General features: G+C 49.1%; 1 protein-coding gene across 3 annotated transcripts in view; it reads right to left on the reverse strand.

Moving 5' to 3' along the window:
• The window catches only part of LOC119964303 (leucine-rich repeat and IQ domain-containing protein 3-like), an 87,940-nt gene that overhangs the window by 42,772 nt on the left and 21,888 nt on the right, over positions 1-23,280 (reverse strand). For 2 of the 3 annotated variants that reach the window (XM_038793587.1, XM_038793586.1), the window contains 3 exons: positions 20,633-20,953; positions 12,308-12,441; positions 8,809-8,905 (listed from right to left, as the gene is read on the reverse strand). In XM_038793587.1, coding sequence (XP_038649515.1) covers positions 8,809-8,905; positions 12,308-12,441; positions 20,633-20,953 — 552 coding nt within the window. The remainder of the gene's footprint in view (positions 1-8,808; positions 8,906-12,307; positions 12,442-20,632; positions 20,954-23,280) is intronic. The other variant, XM_038793588.1, reaches the window with a different exon arrangement.

The raw sequence follows: 23,280 nt of genomic DNA on the forward strand, positions 1-23,280 counted from the left end.
TGATACACAGACTCACCCAGTGCTCAGATACACAGACTCACCCAGTGCTCTGATACACCGACTCACCCAGTGTCCAGATACACAGACTCACCCAGTGCCCAGATACACAGTCACCCAGTGCCCTGATACACAGACTCACCCAGTGCCCAGATACACAGACTCACCCAGTGCCCTGATACACGGACTCACCCAGTGCTCTGATACACAGACCCACCCAGTGCCCAGATACACAGACTCACCCAGTGCCCAGATACACAGACCCAACCAGTGCCCTGATACACAGACACACCCTATGCCCAGATACACAGACCCAACCAGTGCCCTGATACACAGACACACCCTATGCCCTGATACACGGACTCACCCAGTGCCCTGATACACAGACTCACCCTATGCCCTGATACACAGACACACCCAGTGCTCTGATACACAGACTCACCCAGTGCCCAGATACACAAACTCACCCAGTGCCCAGATACACAGACTCACCCAGTGCCCAGATACACAGACTCACCCAGTGCCCTGATACACAGACACACCCAGTGCCCTGATACACAGAGTCACCCAGTGCCCTGATACACAGACTCACCATATGCCCTGATACACAGACACACCCAGTGCTCTGATACACAGACTCACCCAGTGCCCAGATACACAAACTCACCCAGTGCCCAGATACACAGACTCACCCAGTGCCCAGATACACAGACTCACCCAGTGCCCTGATACACGGACTCACCCAGTGCCCTGATACACAGACTCACCCTATGCCCTGATACACAGACTCACCCAGTGCTCTGATACACAGACTCACCCAATGCCCTGATACACAGACACACCCAGTGCCCAGATACACAGACACACCCAGTGCCCAGATACACAGACTCACCCAGTGCCCTGATACACAGACTCACTCAATGCCCTGATACAGACTCGCCCAGTGCCCTGATACACAGACTCACCCAGTGCCCTGATACACAGACTCACCCAGTGCCCTGATACAGACTCGCCCAGTGCCCAGATACACAGACTCACTCAATGCCCTGATACAGACTCGCCCAGTGCCCTGATACACAGACTCACCCAGTGCCCTGATACACAGACTCACCCAGTGCCCTGATACAGACTCGCCCAGTGCCCAGATACACAGACTCACCCTGTGCCCTGATACACAGTCCCAGCCAGTGCTCTGATACACAGACTCACCCAGTGCCCTGATACACAGACTCACCCAGTGCCCAGATACACAGACTCACCCTATGCCCTGATGCAAAGACACACCCAGTGCCCAGATACACAGACACACCCAGTGCCCTGATACACAGACACACCCAGTGCCCTGATACACAGACTCACCCAGTGCCCTGATACACAGACTCACCCAGTGCCCAGATACACAGACACACCCAGTGCTCTGATACACAGATTCACCCAGTGCCCTGATACACAGACTCACCCAATGCCCTGATACACAGACGCACCCAGTGCCCTGATACACAGACTCACCCAGTGCCCTGATACACAGACTCACCCAGTGCCCTGATACACAGACACACCCAGTGCCCAGATACACAGACACACCTAGTGCCCTGATACACAGACTCACCCAGTGCTCTGATACACAGACTCACCCAGTGCCCTGATACACAGACTCACCCAGTGCCCAGATACACAGACTCACCCAATGCCCTGATACACAGACACACCCAGTGCCCTGATACACAGACACACCCAGTGCCCTGATACACAGAGTCACCCAGTGCCCTGATACACAGACTCACCATATGCCCTGATACACAGACACACCCAGTGCTCTGATACACAGACTCACCCAGTGCCCAGATACACAAACTCACCCAGTGCCCAGATACACAGACTCACCCAGTGCCCAGATACACAGACTCACCCAGTGCCCTGATACACGGACTCACCCAGTGCCCTGATACACAGACTCACCCTATGCCTGATACACAGACTCACCCAGTGCTCTGATACACAGACTCACCCAATGCCCTGATACACAGACACACCCAGTGCCCAGATACACAGACACACCCAGTGCCCAGATACACAGACTCACCCAGTGCCCTGATACACAGACTCACTCAATGCCCTGATACAGACTCGCCCAGTGCCCTGATACACAGACTCACCCAGTGCCCTGATACACAGACTCACCCAGTGCCCTGATACAGACTCGCCCAGTGCCCAGATACACAGACTCACTCAATGCCCTGATACACACTCGCCCAGTGCCGTGATACACACTCACCCAGTGCCCTGATACACAGACTCACCCAGTGCCCTGATACAGACTCGCCCAGTGCCCAGATACACAGACTCACCCTGTGCCCTGATACACAGTCCCAGCCAGTGCTCTGATACACAGACTCACCCAGTGCCCTGATACACAGACTCACCCAGTGCCCAGATACACAGACTCACCCTATGCCCTGATGCAAAGACACACCCAGTGCCCAGATACACAGACACACCCAGTGCCCTGATACACAGACACACCCAGTGCCCTGATACACAGACTCACCCAGTGCCCTGATACACAGACTCACCCAGTGCCCAGATACACAGACACACCCAGTGCTCTGATACACAGATTCACCCAGTGCCCTGATACACAGACTCACCCAATGCCCTGATACACAGACACACCCAGTGCCCTGATACACAGACTCACCCAGTGCCCTGATACACAGACTCACCCAGTGCCCTGATACACAGACACACCCAGTGCCCAGATACACAGACACACCTAGTGCCCTGATACACAGACTCACCCAGTGCTCTGATACACAGACTCACCCAGTGCCCTGATACACAGACTCACCCAGTGCCCAGATACACAGACTCACCCAATGCCCTGATACACAGACACACCCAGTGCCCTGATACACAGACACACCCAGTGCCCTGATACACAGACACACCCTATGCCCTGATACACAGACACACCCTATGCCCAGATACACAGACACACCCAGTGCCCTGATACCCAGACTCACCCAGTGCCCAGATACACAGACTCACCCAGTGCCCTGATACACAGACACACCCAGTGCTCTGATACACAGATTCACCCAGTGCCCAGATACACAGACCCAACCAGTGCCCTGATACACAGACACACCCTATGCCCAGATACACAGACCCAACCAGTGCCCTGATACACAGACACACCCTATGCCCTGATACACAGACTCACCCAGTGCCCTGATACACAGACACACCCAGTGCTCTGATACACAGACTCGCCCAGTGCCCAGATACACAAACTCACCCAGTGCCCAGATACACAGACTCACCCAGTGCCCAGATACACAGACTCACCCAGTGCCCAGATACACAGACTCACCCAGTGCCCTGATACACAGAGTCACCCAGTGCCCTGATACACAGACTCACCATATGCCCTGATACGCAGACACACCCAGTGCTCTGATACACAGACTCACCCAGTGCCCAGATACACAAACTCACCCAGTGCCCAGATACACAGACTCACCCAGTGCCCAGATACACAGACTCACCCAGTGCCCTGATACACAGACACACCCAGTGCCCTGATACACAGAATCACCCTGTGCTCTGATACACAGACTCACCCAGTGCTCTGATACACAGACTCACCCAGTGCTCTGATACACAGACTCACCCAATGCCCTGATACACAGACACACCCAGTGCCCAGATACACAGACACACCCAGTGCCCAGATACACAGACTCACCCAGTGCCCAGATACACAGACTCACTCAATGCCCTGATACAGACTCGCCCAGTGCCCTGATACACAGACTCACCCAGTGCCCAGATACACAGACACACCCAGTGCCCTGATACACAGACACACCCAGTGCCCAGATACACAGACTCCCCCAGTGCCCAGATACACAGACTCACCCAGTGCCCTGATACACAGACACACCCAGTGCCCTGATACACAGACACACCCAGTGCCCAGATACACAGACTCACCCAGTGCCCTGATACACAGACTCACCCAGTGCCCAGATACACAGTCACCCAGTGCCCTGATACACAGACTCACCCAGTGCCCTGACACACGGACTCACACAGTGACCACATACACAGACACACCCAGTGCCCTGATACACAGACTCACCCTGTGCCATGATACACAGACCCACCCAGTGCCCAGATACACAGACTCACCCTGTGCCATGATACACAGACCCACCCAGTGCCCAGATACACAGACTCACCCTGTGCCCAGAGACACAGACTCACCCAGTGCCCTGATACACAGACACACCCAATGCTCTGATACACAGACTCACCCAATGCCCTGATACACAGACTCACCCTGTGCCCTGATACACAGAATCACCCAATGCCCTGATACATAGACACACCCAGTGCCCAGATACACAGACTCACCCTGTGCCCAGATACACAGACTCACCCAGTGCCCAGATACACAGACACACCCAGTGCCCTGATACACAGACACACCCAGTGCCCTGATACACAGACTCACCCATTGCCGATACACAGACTCACCCAGTGCCCTGATACACAGACTCACCCAGTGCCCTGATACCCAGACTCACCCAGTGCTCTGATACACAGACACATCCAGTGCCCAGATACACAGACTCACCCAGTGCCCTGATACACAGACTCACCCAGTGCCCTGATACACAGACTCACCCAGTGCCCTGATACACAGACTCGCCCAGTGCCCTGATACACAGACTCACCCAATGCCCTGATACACAGACTCACCCAGTGCTCTGATACACAGACTCACCCAGTGCCCTGATACCCAGACTCACCCTATGCCCTAATACACAGACTCACCCAATGCCCTGATACAGACTCGCCCAGTGCCCTGATACACAGACTCACCCAGTGCCCTGATACACAGACACACCCAGTGCCCTGATACACAGACTCACCCAGTGCCCTGATACACAGACTCACCCAGTGCCCAGATACACAGACTCACCCAGTGCCCAGATACACAGACTCACCCTATGCCCTAATACACAGACTCACCCAGTGCCCAGATACACAAACTCACCCTATGCCCTGATACACAGACTCACCCAGTGCCCAGATACACAGACTCACCCAGTGCCCAGATACACAGACTCACCCTATGCCCTAATACACAGACTCACCCAGTGCCCAGATACACAGACTCACCCTATGCCCTGATACACAGACTCACCCAGTGCTCAGATACATAGACTCACCCTATGCCCTGATACACAGACTCACCCAGTGCCCTGATACACAGTCACCCAGTGCCCTGATACACAGACTCACCCAGTGCCCTGATACACAGTCACCCAGTGCCCTGATACACAGACCCACCCAGTGCCCAGATACACAGACTCACCCAGTGCCCTGATACACAGACTCACCCAGTGCCCTGATACACAGACTCACCCAGTTCCCTGATACACGGACTCACCCAGTGCCCTGATACACAGTCACCCAGTGCCCTGATACACAGACTCACCCAGTGCCCTGATACAAAGTATTGGCCAGTGCCCGTATACGTCGTTACTGATGAAGATACAAAGACCCAGGGCCGTATTCTCTGGCCCTTACTGCTGGCAGGACATTCCGGTCCCACCGAGATTGATCCTGGTTATCCGGCAGCCAGGCGGATGAGCCAAACAAAATGCAGTGGACTTCGATAAGATGGTGTCATAATATACATCCAGGTATATGATGGAGTGCAGACAGGCAGTGATTGACACACAGGATGACCAGTAAGTACACAGAACACAGCAGGCAATCACCAGACAGGACACAACCACTATAAAGCCAGAGGGCACTAGTTTTCCCGCTCTCTCGGGATCCAGCCTCTGAGACAGTCAGAGCTCGTGAGCAGCAACTAGAACATACACCATGTGGTAGTAAGATAGTCTGGTCAGGTTAGCCTCAGGTCTCCAGTCAAGTCAGCATAGTGTCAACCCACAGTTAAAGCATGTATTATAGTTAAGTGTTCAATAAAATCGAGTTGCATTTATTCAAGTGTTGGAAGCCTGTCTCTCTCACTGGTACAGTAAACACAGTCCTCGTAGACCCAGCTTACCCAACACATCAGATGGAAGATCCTGCCTCATCCCTTTTTCATTCGGGAATACCTGCCAAGGGGGTCTGGGAAATTTCAGCGAGTGTCCAGTCGAAAGCTGTGCACATTCAACACCCCTTTCGGTCGCTACTGCTACAACCGAATGCCCTTTGGCATCATCTCCGCCTCGGAGGTGTTCCACCGCATAATGGAACAAATGATGGAGGGCATCGAGGAGGTGCGAGTGTATGTCGATTATATCATTATCTGGTCCACACCTCCTCAGGAGCACATCGATCGCCTCAAGCGGGTGTTCCACAGGATCAACGAGCATGGCCTCCGACTCAACAGAGCCAAATGCTCGTTCCATCAATCAGAAATCAAATTCCTCGGCGACCACATTTCACAGTTCGGTGTGCCGCCAGATGCAGACAAGGTTTCGACGATCAACGCCATGAAGACCCCAGAGGACAAGAGGGCGGTCCTCCGCTTCCTAGGGATGGTCAACTTCCTTGGGAAGTTTATCCTCAGCCTGGCATCACACACCACAACCCTCCGCCATCTTGTTAAAAAAACTACGGACTTCCAGTGGCTACCCACTCATGAGCGAGAGTGGCGTGAGCTCAGGGCGAAACTCACCAAGGCCCTGGTGCTGGCGTTTTTCGACCCCGCCAAGGAAATGAAAATATCCACCGACGCGAGCCAGGCTGGCATTGGGGCCTTGCTCCTCCAAAGGGACAACTCCTCCTCCTGGGCCCCAGTTGCATATGCCTCTCGAGCCATGACGCCCACTGAGCAACGATACGCTCAGATTGAAAAAGAATGCCTGGCCCTCCTCACAGGGATCGACAAGTTCCATGATTATGTGTATGGCCTCCCCAAATTCACGGTCGAGACGGACCACAGGCCATTGGTTTACATCATTCAAAAAGATCTCAATGACATGACGCCACGGCTACAACGTATCCTCCTCAAACTCCGCCGCTACGATTTCGACCTGGTCTACACCCCGGGCAAAGAGCTCAGTGTGGCCGATACACTCTCCAGATCTATCACCAGACCGTGTGAGCAGACTGACTTTGTCTGTCAAATAGATGCGCAGGTGCAATTCTATGCCTCCAACTTTCAAAATGGTGACCTCCCCATGGTCCAAGGTTGGTGTTGACCTGCTCCATGCTAAGGGCCGAGACTATGTCCTCCTAGTGGACTACATTTCCAACTATCGCGAGGAGGTCAAACTGATTGACCTCACGTCAGCAACGGTAATCAAGGCACGCAAGGAGACTTTTGCCCGGCATGGGATCCCACTCACGGTGATGAGTAGAACGGCCCCTGCTTCTTCAGCCAGGAGTGGACAGATTTTGCCCGGCTGTACAATTTTCGGCATGTCACATTCAGCCCCCACTACCCCCAGTCGAATGGGAAGGCTGAAAAAGGGGTCCACATCGTTAAAAGATTGTTGTGCAAAGCTGCTGACTCGGGTTCTGATTTCAACCTGGCGCTGTTAGCCTACAGGGGGACTCCTTTGTCCACTGGGCTGTCCCCAGTGCAGCTCCTAATGAACCGCACACTGCGAGCGACGGTGCCGGCTATCCACATTCCGGACCTTGACCGCTTCCCGGTCCTACAGAGGATGCAGCAGTCCCGGGCCCACGCCACAGATCTCCTCGACCTGGTCCCTGCTGACCGAGTTCATGTTCAGCTACCTGACGGCGGCTGGTCTGCCACAGCTGTGGTGGTCAAGCAAGTGGCCCCGAGATCGTTTCTCGTTCACATGCCTGATGGTTCCTTTCTTCGGCGTAATAGGCAGGCACTGCAGCTACTTCCACACCTGCCACCTAACCGTGATGCCCCGCCTTGCACACTGGTTCCTCAGGACATGCCTTTCCACGAGGCCACCGATCTGCCAGTTAGTCTACCGACCTATACATTGGCGGCAGTTCCGCCCGTTCAAGTGCAGGCGGCCCCTGACCCACCCTTGAGACGGTCAACCAGAATTCGTCACCCGCCACAGAGACTGAATTTATAGACTGAATGTTGCATTACCTTGTTATCTCATCGTTTACACATCTGTACATATCGGTTTTTCTCATGTGTTATCTGCCCTCTATCTGCACTAGACACCTTCCCATGTAAATACGTTAGCAGATTCTGTATATAGTCAGGCTCATGTACACAAACTCACTATTTATTGACCTGAACACATTGGGGAGATGTCATAATATCCATCCATGTATATGCTGGAGTGCAGACAGGCAGGGATTGACACACAGGATGACCAGTGAACACACAGAACACAGCAGCCAATCACCAGACAGGACACGGCCACTATAAAGCCAGAGGGCACCAGTTTTCCCGCTCTCTCGGGATCCAGCCTCTGAGACAGTCGGAGCTCGTGAGCAGCAACTAGAACAAACACCATGTGGCAGTAAGATAGTCTGGTCGGGTTAGCCTCAGGTCTCCAGTCAAGTCAGCATAGTGTCAACCCACAGTTAAAGCATGTATTATAGTTAAGTGTTCAATAAAATCGAGTTGCATTTATTCAAGTGTTGGAAGCCTGTCTCTCTCACTGCTACAGTAAACGCAGTCCTCGTAGACCCAGCTTACCTAACACATCAGATGGAAGATCCTGCCTCATCCCTTTTTCATGCAGAAATACCTGCCAAGGGGGTCTGGGAAATTTCAGCCCTAATGTGGAGTGTGGGAGGCGGGTGGATAATCCCAGCACAGTGCTGACTCACCCACATACTGCCGTCCTTGAGGACATGGATCCCCTGGCTGCACAACTCGGCATGCACCTCTCTATCCAGAAAGTCTTCATATGGAGTTAATATAGCTCTGGTTTAATGAAATAAAACAGAAAATACTGTCATGTTAGTATTTCAGTACTGGTTACTACAATAAATAAAAGCAAATTACTGCGGATGCTGGAATCTGAAACCAAAAGAGAAAATGCTGGAAAATCTCAGCAGCTCTGGCAGCATCTGTAGGAAGAGAAAAGAGCTAACGTTTCGAGTCCAGATGACCCTTTATCAAAGCTAAAAGACAGAGAAAGTGGGAGATATTTATACTCAGGGCCAGACCTGCTGAGATTTTCCAGCATTTTCTCTTTTGGTATCTGGTTACTACAATGTCTAATTTTTAACAGGATGATGGCAACACTGATGGTAAAAACCTTATTGGATGTCAGTGGTGATGAGAATGGAATGGGCCCGGCAGCATTGTTGCCGACTGGTTTCCAGTCCCAGCCACTGGTCGATTGTACTAAACTGATTTCCTTGCTGCATCCATTGGAAAATCCATCACCAACTCAGAGGCTGCATTGCTCCATTTTTGAAACTAAGTGCAGTGGCAAGCAGGTTCCGCAGCGTTTATCCTGCTGCTTGGAATGGTGGGAAATCACAGTCGATTCCACTCTCGGGATCCCCTCGATTCTGCGCAGGTGAGTATCTCATCGAATCACCTGTCGGATCAGGATCTGATTCATCTGCTCCACCGCGGGGGAAGGGTCAGTGTCCGCTGCCATGTTTAACCGCCAGCCAGGCACACACATCTAACTCTCTTCAGCCCTGCTATCACCAGGAGAAAGAGATGTCTGAAGCCAAAAGAAGGAAGCAGCATCTCCTTTCAGCCACAACACCCTCCAGGCCTTGATAAGGAGAGTGCGAGCACATCAGCATGTGCTCTATCCCAGGCTCCAGAAGGAGAGATCGGTTTGTCCCAGCAACGTAGTACTGATCACACCTCCATCAATTCATCACATTCTGACAATCAGAGTGAGTGACACAAAATCTTGTAATCTATCAACTAAAACCCTCTTCTCTCTTTTCTAGGTACTGGCAGGTTGAGGCTCACAACTTTAAAATCTTCTCTCATAATCATGCTTTCCATTTGCAGTTTGCATTCCAAAATCCAGGCCAGGATTTGCAAATGACACATTTAAACAAAACTTCTGTTCTACTTTTAATAGTGAATCCAGCCCAGGATTTTACAACAATCCCTTTAGGATTCCTTTGTCGCGACTGACTTACACTACTAACACAAACTCTGATTTCCAGCCAATACTGTCTTCCCAATTACTTTAAAATGTGTTTCACAGACTGTAATAAGGCATTCCAAACTTTAGATGACTTTAGAAACACTTCGAAATCTAGTTTCTTACTGATTCCTTCTCAGTTTTGTCTGTGATGCCTCTCGACAGTATCCTGTTCTATTTTCAGGTTTCTAGAACCAACCGTCCTTTAGTTTCTCTGGAGCTTGCGTTCTTGCGCATTACTCCAATGTACAATTTGAGTAGAGCAGAGAGATGTTCCCCCCCCTGGCTTTCTATCAGCAACTGCCCTGACTTCCAGTTTAAAAAAAAACTAAGAACAATGCAAGTCCCTCTCTCTGGGAAGTGGTTCCCTGTTGCTAATCAGCACCTTTTGGTTTACTGTTTTTTAACACCACAGTCCACTCTAAGCACAATAGAATCCCAGTTGGAATTGAAACAAACCCTCACACACACACAAACATCATTGTCCAGCCTGAATCTAGCTATAGGTACCTTCCAGGCAGAGAAACATTAAATTAAACCCACCTAAAACTGTACCTTTTATTCTAATGTTTACCCATACAAATCCCTTAAAACACTTTTGTTTTCCCAACACTTTTAGCAGTTTTGAGGTTCCTGGGCCTTCTTCATTCTCCGAGGAGTTTGCATCCTCTTCCATTTCAGCCTCTGGCAGGAGAGAATGTCTTTCCAGGGCCAGGTTGTGAAGCATGCAACACACAGTGACAATGTGTGAAACCCTATTGGGAGTGTATTATAGTGCGCCATCTGAGCCGTCCAAACATCTGTGAGCACATCTTTGCAATGTCGAGCCCCAGGACAGTCTCTACTCTCTGACTCCTGTCCACAGAGCCCCAGGTGACTCTCTATTCTCTGAATCATAGAATTTACAGTGCATAAGGAGGCCATTCAGCCCATTGAGTCTGCACTGGCTCTTTGAAAGAGCACCTTACCTAAGCTGTCCACCACGCCTCCACCCTATCCTTGTAACCCCAACTAACCTTTTTGGACACTAAGGGCAATTTAGCACGGCCACTCCACCTAACCTGTACATCTTTGGACTGTGGGAGGAAACCGAATCACCCGGAGGAAACCCACACAGACATGGAGAGAACATGCAGACTCCGCACAGGCAGTGACCCAAGCCGGGAATCGAACCTGGGACCCTGGAGTTGTGAAGCAACTGTGCGAACCACTGTGCTACCATGCTGCTCATGTCCACAGAACCCCAGGAAACTTTCTACTCTCTTGACTCCAGATTGCAAGCTGCAGGCCAAGGACTTTAACTTTCACAGAGTACTCCATTATCCTCATGACTGAAGGCTACACTCTGTTCTTCTCAACAATCTCTCCTCTGTCTTCCATTGTTCCACTTCATCCTAAACCCTTGCAGATTGTTCCTTCCCCTTTGCCCCCAGTGTCCCCCCCCCCCCCCCCGCCCCCCCCACCCCATAACCACAGTTGAAATGCAGGCCTCTGAAAGCTAAGCCATATCTGAGTACTCCTGCAAAACGGTAATCTTGCAGCTACGGAGGCCCCGACCAGACGCAGAACAACCCTACAGCCTGGGCGGTGTGGTGTTCTACTGGCATCACAATAAGACCGATGCAGCACTGTGGCAGAGACTCCAGGTCACTCTGAATGTTATGGCAGGTCGGCCAAACATGTTTGGAGTCACTTCGAAGTCACAAGGAAACTGAAATCCGACCTGGGCACATCGCTCCTGTTCAAACGAAGTTCAGATCGATGTAATTTCCCACTGGAGTGACACAGGTAAGGAAGGTGACGTGTGAATCTGGCAAACAGTTAATTTAATGAGCATTCCTGAGATGACAATGAGTGCAAATGGCGTTTATACCACTAGTCAGTGAGATACCCCGACCCACAATAAATTGGCTATCGGGAGAATTGGAAACTATTTTGCACCAGTGAATCTCGAACGTTTTGGCTCCCGCTAGATTCTCCACTCTTGTCCTCCACCAAACCCACCAAGAGCAGGATGGAAAAAATCCACCCAGAGGCATACAACTGACAAACCTATGGAGGAAGATTGATAGAGGTGTGAAAAATCACATTAATTGTGATAATTAAGTAAGTAATAAGGTTAGTAACAGCAGACTCAATGGGCCGAGTGGCCTAATTCTTATGTCCTATGGTCTAAATAAGAAAATATGTAAATGAATCAATACCTCAGCTTCTTTCTAACCAAGAATCCACGAAACCATCGTTGAAGGATCAGCACTGGAGAGTGATGGGCAAGAATGGTGTTGATGGTAGAGATGAGCTCCCTAATGCGCCTCAGCTCACACCGCCAGGTCGCAATCTGTTTCAGAGGTAAACACATCCATAGTGATTTCATTGCTGTGGCCGGGAAGGGACTAGTGTACTGACCGTCTCGAGGTCCACGATTTCAGGGTCACAAATATATTTCAATGATTTTTCCAGATAGCTATACAGACAAATATGGTGGCCAGGGCTCGATGGCGATATTGAGAGGTTGGTACAGCAGTGTGCGGTGTGCCAAGAACATCAGTCAATCACGCCATCAGCCTCACACACCGTGGGAGTGGTCACGGCACCTACTCCACAGGGCCCTTCCTGGGGTCAATGCTTCTGCTGTTTATGGAAGCCCACCCACATGGATGGATGTGTACTGGGTGCCTTTCATAACTTTGCAAGCTACCATAGAGACGCTACGCCAATCATTCAGCATTCACGGTATCCCAGAGGTGCTTGTCACCGATCACAGCACCCACTTCACAAGTGAGGAATTTCTGGGGTTTATGCAGACGAACGGAGTAAAGCACATTCAAACTGTCCCATATCACCCTCTGCAAACGGTCTGGCTGAGCGGGTGGTTAAAGAGGGGCATCAAAACAAACCACAGAGTCAGCTGAAACAAAACTGGCACGTTTTGTATTTAATTATTGGACCACACCACATGTTACACCCAGGGTGGCGCTGGCAGAGCTGCAATACCAGGTGGATACCAAGGATCGTAGAGGAGCAGACAGGACCAGTCTCCTATATGGTCAAAACCTGAGATCAGACTGTACACAAGCATGTGGACCTTCTCAAAGGCAGGGAGCCTTTGCCTACCATCCATGAGCCGGGGAACACAGCTCTCCAGGGACCAGGTCTGCATGAGATGGAAGACTCTGCATCAGTTATGGATACAGAATCCTCAATACTTTCGGAGGACAGTATGGTCAGTGGCAGACCTCCGACAGGACTCCTCTGACTGTTGACATGAAAACAATGCTCCCCAATGCATTATACATCCCCCGGCCCAGCCCATCAGCTGTTGGAAACACAACCACGGGCAAAGCGGACACATCCTCTGCATCCATAATAAAGGGATAACGAACTTCGGGGGAGGGATATAATAACCCTGAGTGACCCACGGGGATGACCTGATTGATCTCCCCGTGGGGCTCATGGAATACGACCTGTCAATGGGCAGAGGCCTATCAGCTAAGCCTCATGGAATCAACCCTTAAAAGCCAGCCCGGATTGGGACCGGCATGATCTATAGTGCGGTTGGAATCTACGTACTTTACAGCGCATTACAGCCTTTTCTTTTGGTTGGAGATAAATTGGCTTTTTGATTCACCTTTTTGGATCTCCTGAGTTTTTATCGTGCTGTTGAATGAGCCTTGGTGAGTTGCTGCAGTGCATCTTGTAGGTGGATACACTGTTGCCACTCAGCATTGATGGTGGGAGTAGATTTTTAAGGTGGTTAGTGGGGCGCCAATCAAACGAGCTGTTTTTTCCTGGATTTTTCTTTTCTTGAGTGCTGTTGGAGTTGCACTCACCCAGGCAAGTTTAGGTTTTGGAACTGTATAAACACAGACTGTGAGCAGCCATTGTGTGTGAACCTCAGGGAGAACCCCAAGAAATAACTTCAGAGCTGTTTCTTGGCCAAGAATGGCAAAGAGAAAGATATTAACAAACCAATTGCTGTTTCTGTCAAAAAAGGTCCAGGCAATCTGCACATACCATAACTGCAGAATTAGTGAGGAGTAGGAAACATTCTCTCCCTCTCAAAAATGTGCTGAATGCACCTGAAAAATGCAAACACCGACTGATTGACTGCAGAAGCCATTGTAGCTGCTAACCGAACCATGGGCGGCACGGTGGCATGGTTGCAAGCAAGGCTGCCTCACAGCACCCAGGACCCGGGTTCGATTCCGACCTTGGGTGACTATCTGTGTGGAGTTTTCACTTTCTCCCCTTGTCTGCATGGGTTTCCTTCGGGTGCTCTAGTTTCCTCCCACAGTCCTAAGGTGTACAGGTTAGGTCGATTGGCCATGCTAAATTGCCCCTTAGTGTCGAATGGTTATGTGGGATTATGGGTTTTCTGGGGAGTAAGTCTCAGTAGGGTGCTCTTTCAGAGAGTCGGTGTCGACTCTGAGGGCTGAATGGCCTCCTTCTGCACTGTAGCGATTCTATGATTCTTAAGTTTCAACACTTACATTCAGGAAAAGGAGCTCATGGAGTATGGACTCGAAAAAATATCTCACAAGAGACTGATTTGAAATCTAATTTTTAACTACCTTTTTAAACGTTATTTGATTTCATCTTTGTATTTTTAGTTAATGACTTAAAAAGCTTTCAGCAGTAGTTTTGTAATAAACTAACCCAACTTGTTTACCACCAAAGTTTGTGTGTGGTGTCATTTTTAAATTGAACAACTCATACATTAAAAGGGGGCTACATGCACACACAATTCCTGAACTCACTTTGAGGGAACTCTTTCTGCATGGTTGTGACAATGGCTTTACAAAAAGTTGTTTCTTCACGAAACTATCCACCTGACACCATCTGGGAGTAATATAACCACCAGATTATACTGCACTGCTTCAAAAAGAGGCTATTTTTTCAACCACCTTCTGAAGATGGACAATAACCTTGTAATGAATACCCATGCCATAGAACCACACGTTACAGATTTCCCTAAATTAGAAGATGGACAGGTTGCAGGATGAGCATCTGTGATAGAGTCAACAAATATGGATGAAGGACATAAAGAAATGGGAACCTCCTCAAAGTTCACCCCATCTCCCCCCCCCCCCCCCCCCACCCCGGCACCCCACCATCGACCAGTCGGTACTTCACAAGTTGCCTCCTGTCCTGATGATCAAGGAGACTGGGACAGGGGAAGGGGGGTTGGGGATGGGGTGAGTCTTCAGTGGCATCTACACAGGTCCCAAAGCCCCAGGCACGTCAGTGAGGAGAGCTTGAGCAGTAAAATCAGGGGAATGTGCAGCCCGCCTCTAGCCCTGCTGAAGCTGTATGGTAGCAATATGTATGGTAGCAATATGTATGGTAGCAATATGTATGGTAGCAATATGTATGGTAGCAATATGTATGGTAGCAATATGTATGGTAGCAATATGTATGGTAGCAATATGTATGGTAGCAATATGTATGGGAGCAATATGTATGGTAGCAATATGTATGGTAGCAATATGTATGGGAGCAATATGTATGGGAGCAATATGTATGGTAGCAATATGTATGGCAGCAATATGTATGGTAGCAATACGTATGGTAGCAATATGTATGGCAGCAATATGTATGGTAGCAATACGTATGGTAGCAATATGTATGGCAGCAATATGTATGGTAGCAATATGTATAGTAGCAATATGTATGGGAGCAATATGTATGGTAGCAATATGTATGGTAGCAATACGTATGGTAGCAATATGTATGGTAGCAATATGTATGGTAGCAATACGTATGGTAGCAATATGTATGGTAGCAATATGTATGGTAGCAATACGTATGGTAGCAATATGTATGGTAGCAATATGTATGGTAGCAATACGTATGGTAGCAATATGTATGGTAGCAATATGTATGGTAGCAATACGTATGGTAGCAATATGTATGGTAGCAATATGTATGGTAGCAATACGTATGGTAGCAATATGTATGGTAGCAATATGTATGGTAGCAATACGTATGGTAGCAATATGTATGGTAGCAATATGTATGGTAGCAATATGTATGGTAGCAATATGTATGGTAGCAATACGTATGGTAGCAATATGTCGAAGCAATAGGAAAGGGAAGAGGGAGCATGTTAATTTTTACTTGCATATGATAATTGACTTGGGCGTTCAATGTCACCATCTTAATGTTTTTAAAATTCCTAGAATCCCTACAGTGCAGAAGGAGGCCATTCGGCCCATCGAGTCTTCACTGGCCCTCCGAAGGAACACTCTGCCTAGTGCCGTGGGAGTGTCCCTCTAAGAAATGTTTTTGTCTCATCAGATGGCTTCAGTGATGTCATTGTGTGGGTGGAGCTGGGCTGTGGCTGTGTGAGGGTTTTACTTTCGCTTGGAGTTTTGGACTGGTTTGAACTGCACAGGATCAAAGAAGTGTCTTTCTTTACCTTCCTTTTTAAAGGTGTTCCAGACTGCTTTGTAACCTAAAAGAGATCATTGCTTTCTGGAAGGAATTCAAATCTGCTGTTTGAAAAGTGAAACAGAGTTTCAGTAACAACAGTACTCAAGTGAGAATAGTGTTCTGGGCCACGCCTTTGAAAAGGAATTTCTGGTTTTACTTGGAGTTTGTTATTGAATTGGAACAGTTAAGGGGGAATTCATTAACAGTTAACATAGATTACTGTAGCTGTGGGGGTCTTCATGTTTGTAATTGATAAAAATTCTTGCTGTGTGTGCTTATACAAATGTTAACTAAATTCTTAGACTAAAGCTTGTCTTTTTGATTAAAAGCATCTAAGAACTCTGTTGAATAACAGCTGAAAGGCAGGCTCTTGTGCTCATCATAACCAAAATCAATATAAAGGTTGTAGGTCAGGTGGGCTCCATAATATACTTTGGAGTTTTTAAACTCTGGCCCATAACACGAGGCCCACTGCCCGGTTTTATCCCCATAACCCCGCGCATTGATCATGGCCAATTCTCCTAATCTGTACATCTTTAGGCTGTGGGAGGAAACCGGAGCGCCCGGAGGAAACCCACGCAGACACGGGGAGAACGTGCAAACTCCACAGCCACCCAATGGCAGAATCGAACCTAGGTCCCTGACATTGTGAGCTCTAACCACTGTGCCACCTCAAAAAAAAGTCAATGAATCATGAATGTTCTATCTTCCAAAAAGCCATAGTTTTGTGGAGATTTCTATAATCAGGAAGGGCAATGAGTGTGAGGGAGGAATTTTTGACCATGGGAATTATTTGCCTCTGGAACTGTCCTGAGAACAGAATACTGCTTGTCTATTCTTCCTGCCAAGTGAACATGTTCACTTTTCCCCTCATAATACTCAATCTGCCAAAATACCACCCACTCACTTAACCAATTTATATCAATTTTGCAGACAATTTTGTTCTTTTCACAACTTACCCTCCTACATATCTTTGTGTCAACAACAAATGTAGCAACCATAAATTCAAACCCTTCATCTGAATCATTGATGTAGATTGTAAACAGTTGACGCCCCATCAATGATCCTTGAGGCATGCTACCTGTTAACAGCTTCCAGCCCGAAAACACCCATTTATCCTGGCTCCGCTTCCTGTTAGTTCTCTATCCATTGCCCCCTTCACCATGAGCTCTTATTTTGAGAAGTTATCTTTGATGTGGCTCCTTACCAAAAGCTTATTAGAAATTCAAGTACAGCGAGTTGAATTACAGAATAATAGAACTATTACGGTGCAGAGGATGCCATTTGCCCCATTGTATCTGCACCTGTTCTCCAAACGAGCATCATGACTTTGTGCCATTCTCCTGCCCTTTCCCGGTACCCCTGCCCATTGTTTGAAACAATCATCTAATGCCCTCTTGAATGCCTTGATTGAACCTGCCTCCACCACTCGCTGTGTGAAAGAGTATTTTCTCACATGACATTTCCTTACTTTGCAAATCACTTTAAATATATGCCCTCTCGTTCTTGAGCCTTTTACGAGAGATAGCAGTTTCTCCTCGTCTACTCTGTACAGACCCCTCATGATTTTGAAAATCTCTATCAAATCTCCTCTTAGCTGCCTTCTCTCCAAGCAGAACAGTTCCAACCTCCCAAATCTATCCTCATCACTGAAGTTTCACATCACTGGAACTATTTGTGGAAACCTCTTCTGCTCTCTCTCCAATTAGTTCACATCCTTCCTATTGTGTGGCCCAGAAATGTGCACAATATTCCACCTGAGGAAATTGTCCCCTGCACACCAAGATCTAGATCATTAATAAACATCAGGAAAAGCAGGGGTCCCAATACTGACCCCTAGGAACACCACTACAAACCTGCCTCCAGCCTAAAAAATACCCATTGACAATTACTCTCTGCTTCCACGATATCTAATACATAGTGGGCGGAATTCTCCGCTCCCGGGAAAAATCGGGAGGGCCGTCATGAACTTGGCCGAATTTCGCGAATGCCTCGGAGGCCGCTCCTCGCCCCCTATTCTCCCCTCCCGGCAGGGCTAGGAGCGGCGCTCCGTAATTCTCGGCCGCCGGGCGGCGCGCCAAGAGTGACGCGACGCCTATGTGACGTCAGCCGCGCATGCGCATGTTGGCTGGCTCCAACCCTCGCATGCGTGGCTGACGTCACGACGGCTGACAGCTCGAACCCGTGCATGCACGGTGGCCGTCTTTCCCCTCAGCCGCCCCGCAAGACGTGGCGGCTTGATCTTGCGGGGCAGCAGAGGGGAAATACTGCGTCCCCTCCCGAGCGCAGTTGTGGTGCTCATTCCCCACCAGGCCCCCTACAAGCCCCAAAACGGGCATCTCACGGCAATTTCACGACGGCAGCGACCAGGTGTGGTTGCCGCCGTCGTGAAACGGCCGCGAACGGCAGGCCGCTCGGCCCATCCGGGTCAGAGAATCGCCGGTCGGCGTAAAAAACGGCGAGCGGTGATTCTTCCGAGCGGGGGGGTGGGAGAATCACGGGGGGCGCCAGGGGGTCGTGAAATTAGTCGGGGGGCCCTCCCGCGATTCTCCCACCCGGCATGGGGAGCGGAGAATCGCGCCCAGTGTCTGCTAGTCACATACCAGCTCAACATATAATTGAATCCTGTTTGGTTGATGAATACTGCTGGGTGATCTGTGCATGTCTGCAGTCTATGACTCTCTGAATCTGTGGGAATGCAGTCAGGACAGCTCTGAGTGGCTGCCCATTCTGACTGGTCTCAGCAGTCGCAAAGTGGACCTAAGTGCTAGCGTGGAAAACATAACATCCGTAACTTGTGGGCTGCAGATTGGTCTTGTAGGTCTCAGTCTATTGAGACACTGCTGCTCAGCCATGTTGATAAAGCTGCCGCTCTGTGTCCGTCCACTCTGCCCTGTGCAGAAGCATGTGGCTGAGGAGAAGACTGCTGTTGATGGGTGTTGCTGGGACTTTTCCTCCTATTTCACAGCAGAGGTCTAAGGTATCGCTAGCTATATAACTGTCCTATGCTGCAGTGTAGTGACAGCTGGGAAGTGAAGCTCAAGGTGATAATAGTCCAAAAGCAGAAATTACTTCCAAAAGGGTGGAAATCGGCATCACCAAAGCACCAAGGTTGTAAAGCGATGAAAGCACATTCTGAAAGAATGAATAAAAGCCTTTCACCTAGCCCGTTTCAATTCTTTAAACACTTTCGAGCCTGCCAATTTCACAGAGTCACTCTCTAAAGTGTCTCACCTTGCAGATCCTGGGAAATTGTACACACCTAGGGAAATCTGCGAGCAGTCCGTTACAGGTAGAGGATTCAATTTGCAATGATTGCTCCTTAATATATTCAAATGACCAACGTCCACCTCCAAACATGGACCAGTTAAAGTCAGCAGATGAATTCCCAATATGCCGACCATTACACTCCGCCCACAGGAACTTGACCCTCCTCCTTGCTGGGTAAAATTCTGCCCAAAATCCAGGAACTCCCTGCCTAACAGCACAGTGGGTGTACCAACACCACATGGACTGCGGCGTCTCAAGAAGGTGGCTCATCACCACCTTCTGAAGGGCAATTAGCAATGGACAATAAATGTTGGCCTAGCCATCGACCTCCACATCCAATGAATGAATCATTAGAAAAAAATTCTGGACCTGAAACAATACCATAGGTGGCATGGTAGCACAGTGATTAGCACATTTGTTCCACAGCTCCAGGGTCCCATGTTCGATTCCCTGCTGGGTCACTGTCTGTGCGGAGTCTGCACGTTCTCCCCGTGTCTGCATGGTTTCCTCTGGGTGCTCCGGTTTCCTCCCACAGTCCAAAGATGTGCAGGTTAGGTGGATTGGCCATGATAAATTGCCCTTAGTGTCTAAAAAGGTTGGGTGGGGTTACAAGGATAAGGTGAAGGCGTCGGCCTAGATAGGGTACTCTTTCCAAGGGTCGGTGCAGACTAGATGGGCCAAATGGCCTCCTTCTGCACTGTAGATTCTATGATTCTAATTTAATCTTTTTTACCCCCTTCCTAGTATTTATCAGTTCTGATTTTCAGCCTGTTCTCATGTGGAAACCAAGATGTTTCAATTCCTCTACAATAGATATGGGCACCAACCTGTGAATGTATGGGAAGATCAAGAAAGAAATATAGACTTAAAGCTTTGAATTCATCACTTTTCGGCCAATCCTCGATGATTTCCTCATCGGCGACGACAAAGTTATCCAAGGCTTTGAGGGACCAGATGTTGTTGACAATGTTATGCCGGTATTTGGGGGCAAGGCTGACTGGGGTGTCAAACAGGGTCAGAACAACGAGGTTCGGGCAAGAAAACAGGGGTGTAATATTGCTCATGCCCCCAATGATGTTGTCATGGAGATAAAGGATCTGAAGAGACTTCATATCGGACCAAAAGTCTTCATCTGGGAGTTCGAAAATCTGATAATGGGGGATAAAATGAACAAAACATTGATATTAGTACATTGGAGCCAGTTACAGGGCTGTGGGGAAGAAGTGGGCAGTAGAAATATTACGTAACAAATTTCTGTAGTCATGTTACAAGATTTAACTGATTATCCTATCAATTTAATGAATTCCTCATATCTCTCTGGTACCAGTTTAAACTGCTGTCCCAGTTTGGAGAGGGAAGGAAATCTTCAAAATCACTGATGTGGAGATGCCAGCGTTGGACTAGGTTGAGCACAGTAAGAAGTCTCACAACACCAGGTTAAAATCCAACAGGTTTTTTTTGAATCACCACCTTTCGGAGCATAGCTCCTTCACCCGATGGAGGAGCCGCGCTCCGAAAGCTAGTGATTCGAAACAAACCTGTGTCATGGGAACGTCCCTTTAAGAAATGTATGTTTATCAAATGGCTTCAGTGATGTCATTGTGAGGGTGGAGCTGGGCTGTGGCTCTGGCTTTTACTTTCCTTTTGAGCTGGGAGCTGGCTGTGGTTCTGAGTTTTACTTTCTGTTTATACTGTTGGAAGCTGGATTCAGACAAAAAAAGGCTTCTCTTCTCTCTCTGCATGCTAAAAGGTATCCAGGTCACTTGATAATTTAGAAGTGATAACTGTTTTCTGGAAAGAATTCAAAACCACTGTTTTGTTAAAAAGCTTTAGTGGATGTTGTTATCAAATTGAAACAGTTGAAAGGGAAGTTATTAAGGGTTATATATAGCTTACTGTAGCTGTGTGGGGGATTTATGTTTGTAGTTGGTGAAAATGCTTACTGTGTGTGTTTATAAAAATGTTAACTGAATTTGTAGAATAAACTTTGTTTTTGATTTAAAGTGCTTAAGGCCTCTGTTGAATAACAACTGAAAAGTAGGCCCTGGTGCTCATTATAACCAAAATCTATTAACAGTTGTGGGTCAGGTGAACTCAATGATATACTTTGGTGTTCTCTTACACCTGGTGAACTTTAACCTGGTGTTGTCGGGCTTCTTCCTTCATACTCACTGGTCACCTACCTGCTCGCCTATTTAATGCCTCTGGACACCAGCCCTCAGGACTTGCTGTCTTCACAGCTGTTTCTATCTGGTATTTTAATAAAAGACCTGACAGCACCATTTCCCTCACTTCAGGAAATACCGTCTCTTCCCAAATTCCCAAAGATCAGCACTCATTCTGCTGCATTCAGACAAAGCTGCAACACTGTATTTGTACCAGCTGTGATTTCAGTGACTTGAATCAGCTGCTGCTGGTGAGGGGACTAATCCTAACTAGCTACCTAATGAACTAACTCTGCAGCTGTCTTTCAGCAGGAGGCTTTTTTAAATTCATTTTTATATTCATCACAGGCTCGTCCAGCATTTGTTACCCATTCCTAATTTCCCTTGAGAAGGTGGTGAAGAGTTGCCTTCTTGAACCGCTGCAATCCTTGAGTTTTGGATACACCCACAGTGCTGTTAGGAAGCGAGTTCCAGGATTTTGACCCAGCGACACTGACCAAATGGGCAGAATGGTCCCAAAGTCAGGATGATGTGTGGCTTGGAGGGGATTTCAAGGTGGCGATGTTGCCATGCTTTTGCAGTTCTTGATCTTCGAGATCATGAGCTGGACTCCCTGCTCCCTGACGGGAATATCGCGTTCAGCGAGGGGGCGGGGAATCCCCAATGGCGGCAAACCAGCCTGTGGCTGGTTTAGCACAGTGGGCTAAACAGCCGCCTTGTAATGCAGAACAAGGCCAGCAGTGCGGGTTCAATTCCCATACTGGCCTCCCCGAACAGGCGCCGGAATGTGGCAACTAGGGGCTTTTCACAGTAACTTCATTGAAGCCTGCTTGTGACAATAAGCAATTATTATTATTATTACTATTATTAAATTGGGAGCGGCGCCGCTTTCGCGATGCTCCAGCCCCTGAAAAGTGGCATACTTTAGGGGTGCATCACGCCACGTATCCACAGCCTCACGCCATTGCCTGAAGGCCAAGTTCCCGACAGCGTGAGACTCTCACGGGGTCACCCATCATGAACTTAGCCCGCCGCCACCACAGTCGGGGGAGGGACAATCCGCGGGTAGGGGGTGCTTCATTCAGGGCTGGTGGCACTGTGGCCGGGCGGTCCAGGGAGCGCTAGGGGCCAAAGAGGGGTACTATTTTTGTGGTCCAGGTCCGTGGGCTGAGTCCGCCATGAAGCATGGTGCGCCGCTGCAGGCCTCCGCCATGCGCATGCGTGGCCACTGACCCGGCAATGCTCCAGGCCATATCGGCAGCTAGAGCTGGGAGCTCTACACTGCCTCCCTGCTAGCCCCCAACAAAACC

Source organism: Scyliorhinus canicula, chromosome 4 (assembly GCF_902713615.1).
Source record: "Scyliorhinus canicula chromosome 4, sScyCan1.1, whole genome shotgun sequence".
In the NCBI taxonomy this organism is placed as follows: domain Eukaryota; kingdom Metazoa; phylum Chordata; class Chondrichthyes; order Carcharhiniformes; family Scyliorhinidae; genus Scyliorhinus; species Scyliorhinus canicula.